The 6,095-nt window shown below is 33.1% G+C and overlaps 1 protein-coding gene across 1 annotated transcript; it reads left to right on the forward strand.

The window, feature by feature from the left end:
* The first annotated feature begins 453 nt into the window (after nucleotides 1–453).
* LOC118061810 (ethylene-responsive transcription factor ABR1) lies at nucleotides 454–2,749 on the forward strand. The gene is made up of 2 exons (XM_035075386.2): nucleotides 454–1,259; nucleotides 1,806–2,749. Exons 1-2 carry the CDS (start codon nucleotides 725–727, stop codon nucleotides 2,621–2,623), a joined length of 1,353 nt encoding a protein of 450 aa, XP_034931277.1. The 5' UTR covers nucleotides 454–724; the 3' UTR covers nucleotides 2,624–2,749.
* The last annotated feature ends 3,346 nt before the right edge of the window (nucleotides 2,750–6,095 follow it).

Consider the following 6,095-nt stretch of genomic DNA (forward strand, 5'->3'; position numbering starts at 1 on the left):
TTATTAATTTTATTTTTTAATAAAAAATTATTTATATTTATATTTTAATCTTGATTTTTATTCTTCTAATTTTTAATTTTTTAAACCTTGATCCTTATTCTTTTAATTTTTAATTTTTTTTATGTTTTTGTTAAATTGTTATTGTTTTTGGGTCAAAAACTAGCCATGAGGTATTCCTAGATTAATATCAAAGCTCAATTGTTTAAGCAGTAAGTCGGTTATCGGAAGGCAATTTGGACACGCTCTGTCTCTCTTATCTAATCTAGAAATCACCGTCATGTTGTTCTCAGCTTGTAAGGCCTTGTCCTTGCCTCCATAGAACCTTCAATTTATCAGTCAAATCTACAGTGTGAACGTATATTATTCGATTCTTTTTTTAATTTTTGGTACCACGCCTCTTTAAAAGAAAACAAAAGGTTACAGAATTCACAAGACAAAAACGTTTTTACTAAAACCCCTCACAAAAAAAAAAAAAAAAAATCTTCATATTTATCATAAAGTTGTGCTCTAGTTCTGAGAATGACGCAGAAAGATTGTAGCACTGTTTTGATGGCGGCGGATCAAATTTGAATTCTCTTCGTATATAACCCCTCCCTTCACTAAAACTTCAGAAAAGGTTCTCCTACAATTTGAGAAAAAAACAAGAGAAAAAAAACCCCAAAAAAGAAAAGAAAAGAAAAAAACTTGGCTTGTTATTTGTACCCTGCTATTTCATTCAAGTTTCATGTGCGTATTGAAGGTGGCGAACCCAAGAGGCAACTCAGGGGAGTACGGCAGGTACCCTTACACAGATAGAGATGATAACCAAGAAGAGAGATCGTACACAGCACAACAAATATTTTCTGAATTGAATCAACCAATACAGCGGCGTGTGGAGGTAACTCAATCACCACATATGTTCATGGGGTATAGCAGTTCAGCAGAGATGTCTGCAATGGTGTCAGCACTTACGCATGTGGTCTCAGGCCACAGAGGAAGTACTAGCGATTGGGGATCATATGGGACCTCAGGTCTCGGAGGTGCAGCAATAACGTCGACTTTTGTTCAGGCAGCACCTGGTTCTAACACTTCTCCCGCTTCTCCATCTTTGTCTGCATATTCTTCTACTTCTGGTTCTGGTTCCTGGATTGGCCAGAAGAGAGGGAGAGAAAAGGAAGCCGGTGCAGCAGCTCAATTGAAGGAGTCTCTGCCAAGGGTTCATAGAGGGTTTGATGATCTTAGAAGTTCACTGGGCGATTCGTCGTCATCCGGTGCAACTGGTAAGTTTAATCATCAATCCTGAATCATTTTTTATCCCATGCCATTCTTCTCTCGATTGTGTTCAAAACTCCATTATTTTATTTGAATTATGTTACTTGTCCATCAAAATTATTGAGTCAATAATTCATATTCAATGTTTTTTTTATCCTGTATAGTGTTTGATTGATTAGATTTTTATAACAAATTATATTGTGAAGTCCTATTTGTTACAACAGTTCTTGTAGAAATTACTAAATATCTAAATAATATCTTTTTTTTTATAATAAATATCTAAATATCATCTAATATACCTATCATTGCATGTATTTGAAGGTTTAGTTGTCAACTTCCCTCAAAGTCCTTGATTCTGTCAGCTTTAGAAAAAACATAATCTGCTGTCATCTAGAAAAGATCAACTCATCGAATAAAAAAAACAACGCGTCATAGTCTTGGTAGAGAATTTGGCATCTCAATCACTTAGCTTTAAAGCAATAATATTACACACAAACTCCATTAAAAAATTGCTTTCTTAGTCGATAAGCTTTCTCTACTTTTATCATTTGCAGCAACAGAAGAGGTGTCTGCTTCAACTCTAGTATTCTCCACCACAGCAACACCATCAAGTGAAACAGCATCTTTAGGAGAAACAGGAGAGCGAAAAAGAAGATACAGAGGAGTTAGGCAAAGGCCATGGGGCAAATGGGCAGCAGAGATACGTGATCCACACAAGGCAGCAAGAGTCTGGCTAGGCACTTTTGAAACTGCAGAAGCTGCTGCTAGAGCCTACGATGAGGCTGCTTTAAGATTCAGAGGAAGTAGAGCTAAACTTAACTTCCCTGAAAATGCTAGGCTACTGCCAGCTCAAACGCAAAATGTTACTGCTTCTCAAGTTCCCGTTTCTCGTTCACAATTACCTTCTCATCACCAGCTACAGCCAATCTCATCTCCGAGGCAACAAGCACAGCGGCCGCTGGTGCCACCACCTGCATTGTTTCAGTCCCAACCTGATATTATAAGAGACTACTGGGAGTACTCCCAGTTGTTGCAGAGTTCTGGGGACTTTCATGGACAACAACAGCAACCACCACCTTCAAATGTGTTAGAGCAGATGTTTTATAATCCCCAGCTGGCCTCTCTACAATCATCAACTCTGTCTTCATTCTCTTCATTACCTTCATCTACTTCAGGTTCTTCATTTGCAGCAATACCTTCTGGTTCGATATCATCAACACTATCTCCCTCTGCTTCTTCATTTCCTCTGCTTTTTGCTGGGCAACAGCTGGGTTATTTTCGGCCACCAGAAAATCAGAATCCAGCTGCTGGTTCCGATTTTCCGGTGCCCCCATGGACAGATTGTAGTCGCCGTCCTTCCTCCACTGGTTAAAACTGATACCGCAATTTATTTTGTAGCTTTTGCCCCCCCCCCCCTGTTTTTTGAAATTTAGAAATATCTTATTTTGTTATTGATTAGTTATATATATCAATGTACCATTTTGTATTTGCATCTTAATTTGTTTCTTTTGATTGTTCAAGTCAATATATCTAACTCGGCCAAAGAAAGAAAACGATGGTGATTAGATTTTATTTATCCTTTCTCCTTCTTGCTCTCTTGGCTTTATAAAAGGGAAGAACAACAGTGGGAATCATTAAGAATTCTACTTTCCTTGTTCCCTTCCATATATAGCTTCAAGAATTGACCCAGTGCGAGTTAATTTACGAGTTGGTGAATTGATTCAGATTTATCGAGTTCTTTACATAAAAAATAGTTAACGAAGCCATTTGAATTTAAATAAATCACATGTAAATATACGACGAGGCCAGGTTTGATGAAGCTGCTTTCTTTTTCTGTATGCACGCGTGTGCTTGCGTTTGTGATGATGGTTCCATTTGATCGTGATGGGGTAAAAGATTAAAAAAACATGCTCGTTGCTTTCATATACGACAGGCCAGGTTTGATATTAGAGGCTTGTTTTGTATCATTTACGTTTCAAGTTCTTTTTTTTTAAAAAAAACATATGATAAATAGACAACTTTTTCTAAGTAAATTCTATAAAAATTAAAAAAATTACGAAAAAATATTTTTTTATATGTTTTTTTTATAGTTTTGATATATTGATTCTCAAAAATAAATTTTTAAAAAAATAAAAAAAATATCATTTTAATATAAAAAATATTTAAAAAAATAATTACAACCACTCTCCCCCAATAAAAAAATAGTTTTGATTATTATTTGTAATTAAAATAAACGAAAACGGGAAAAGAAACCTAAATTGTACTATCGGAGCAAGACTCGTGGAAAATAGAAGGATACCTTTTGAACCAGGTTTTGAAACAATATTCTCTTTTACATGCCTAAAATTCCAACTAACTATTTATCATTGCGCTTGGAAAGTGCTTTTCCAATCACATTTGAGGAGCATGTGTCCTGTTGTTATTGGTCTGCCGGAAACCATGCCTTTTCGAAAGACAAAAAAACGTGCTAAATATTTTTATGATTCGTCTGTTCAAAGTTCAGGCGTCTTTTTTTTTTTGTTGTTCCTTCATTATTTTTCAACAATGCTCACCTACAACGTCTTATGTTCATACTGCCCCCACAGCTGGCGTGAGGATCTTTATAGCAACAAAGCCATAAAATATACAACCTTTAACCATATCTTATAACATTGTTTTTTTTCTTATATATATATATATATAACTTTAGCATAAAACAAGCAACTGTTGCGTTCAACTATATTGTCATATATCGCCAGGTTTGCAAGTATGGCAATTTTCGTAACAACCTGTCACATCACCAAATTTAGTAATTTTGACAAATACATTTGTTTATTTACTACTACATTAATTTAAACAGCAATCATTAAGAGTTTGTGTATTTTTGTATTTTAAAAAAAATTAATATATTTATTTATTATTTTTTATTTATATATTTTTTAATATTTTCATATATTAATATCAAAATTAAATTTTTAAAAATAAATAAATAATTATCACTCTACACCTTGTCCATTTACACTTCTTTTTGTTCTTCTTTTTATTTTTTTTTATAATTTTTTTTTCTTTACACTTTTGTTTTGAAAAATTATTATACAAAGATTAAAATAAAATGGTGTTTCACTATAGCAATTGCAACATTATCTTATTTTTCAACTATGTTAAAAATTAACTTAAGATCTTACATGTATTTATTAATATAAATGATCTTTATTTTATTTTATTATATGTAAGTATCGGTTTTTCAATTAACAATTATATTTTTTTTTACTTGAAATCAAAAAAACATATTAACAACACCTATATATTTATTCATTTGCATTAGAAAAAACAATTATTCAACTCCCAGCGAGATAGGTCAAATGAATACAATAATATTTTTATTTTTTTGTATTTATTATGACATATGATTATCAGTTTATTTAATTAAATGTATATATTGTTTTCAATTTATGATTGTGATTTTTTTTGTAAGAAAATGTTGAAATATCTTGTATATTCATTTTGGTTTTCAAAAAAAACTATCATGCTGATCAAATAGCTAATATTTAAATAAAACATCTAATTTATTAAAAAAATAATTACATTATATTTTTACGAATTTGATTTATAAACGGAATAGTTCATTTACTTGTTATTGAAGCTTACGCCTCCAAAACAATTTTATTTTAGGCAGTCGCTTTCTTCTATCTAGAAGGTCCCTTTATTTTACATGGATGAGATCATGAAACACGTAGTGTCACACGTGACAGGAGATCAAGGATCAGGTCCGAACTTTACGCGTAACACGACAAGTGTTGGAAGTGACACGTTAATATATAATCATAAGATTGCAATCAAATCAACTTCCATGGTGATGCGTGTACGAGAGGAGTAGACGTGTGCAGCTAGGTCACCATGAATAAATTGTGCAATAAACACACAAAACTAAAATAAAATGCGAATTAACACAGTAGCAAAAAAACTTTTTTTTGGGGTAAAATGATATATTTTTGCATGTTTTTATTGAGAACAGTAACATTTAAATAATATTGCATTTTATATCTGGATATTTAAATTAATACTGTGGTTGAAAAAACACAATAAAATTTTAATTAATTTTGCATTTACGACCATAATATCAATTACATTTTTATGTAATATATATATATATATAAAGCAGTCACAATTTTTTTTTTTTTTAAATCCACAATTGTGAGGACGCTACACGTAACTGACCACGTGGTTATGTCATATTCTACGCAGCAGACATAAATCAAAATAAATAAGGACTCTTTTAGCTTTTTGTCTCGTTTTCACCTCTGCATTTGCAGCAAAAGTATTGACCTCCAAGCCTAGTACCTAACCAACCACAAAACAGCAAGTTGAAGATGTTGTAGAGAAAGAAGGCCATAAGGTCATTTTTTGTCGAGACTTGCGAAGAAAATGGTCACCACAACACTAAAGACTTAGCATCAACGACAAGATGTTGCAGGTGTTAGGTCTAAATCACCTGGCTTGGTTGAGAAAGCAAAAGAAAAGACGAAAGAAGCGACTGATAATGCTCGTCCAAATATTGGCGAAAGGCATCTCTCATGTTTACGAGGGTGAGGAACACTGCCCTTCAGAGCTTTTCTGTGATGTGCTTGGCAAATGCACACACAGGATCATGGCTGAAGTTCTACATGAGGCCACAAACATGGTTTCTGAGGTCATATATGATGTGGTGGATGAGAAGAAAGAAATGGATCTTGAGGCCAAGGAGGAAGTGAAGGGTTTATACTGGAAACAGAAAGAGGTGGTGCATTGGAGAAAGATAAAGTCGGATAAATGTAAATTAAGATAATTTATGAGCGTATAATAATAAAAAACATGCATATAAAAAA

This window comes from Populus alba, chromosome 5, assembly GCF_005239225.2.
Source record: "Populus alba chromosome 5, ASM523922v2, whole genome shotgun sequence".
NCBI classification, from domain to species: domain Eukaryota; kingdom Viridiplantae; phylum Streptophyta; class Magnoliopsida; order Malpighiales; family Salicaceae; genus Populus; species Populus alba.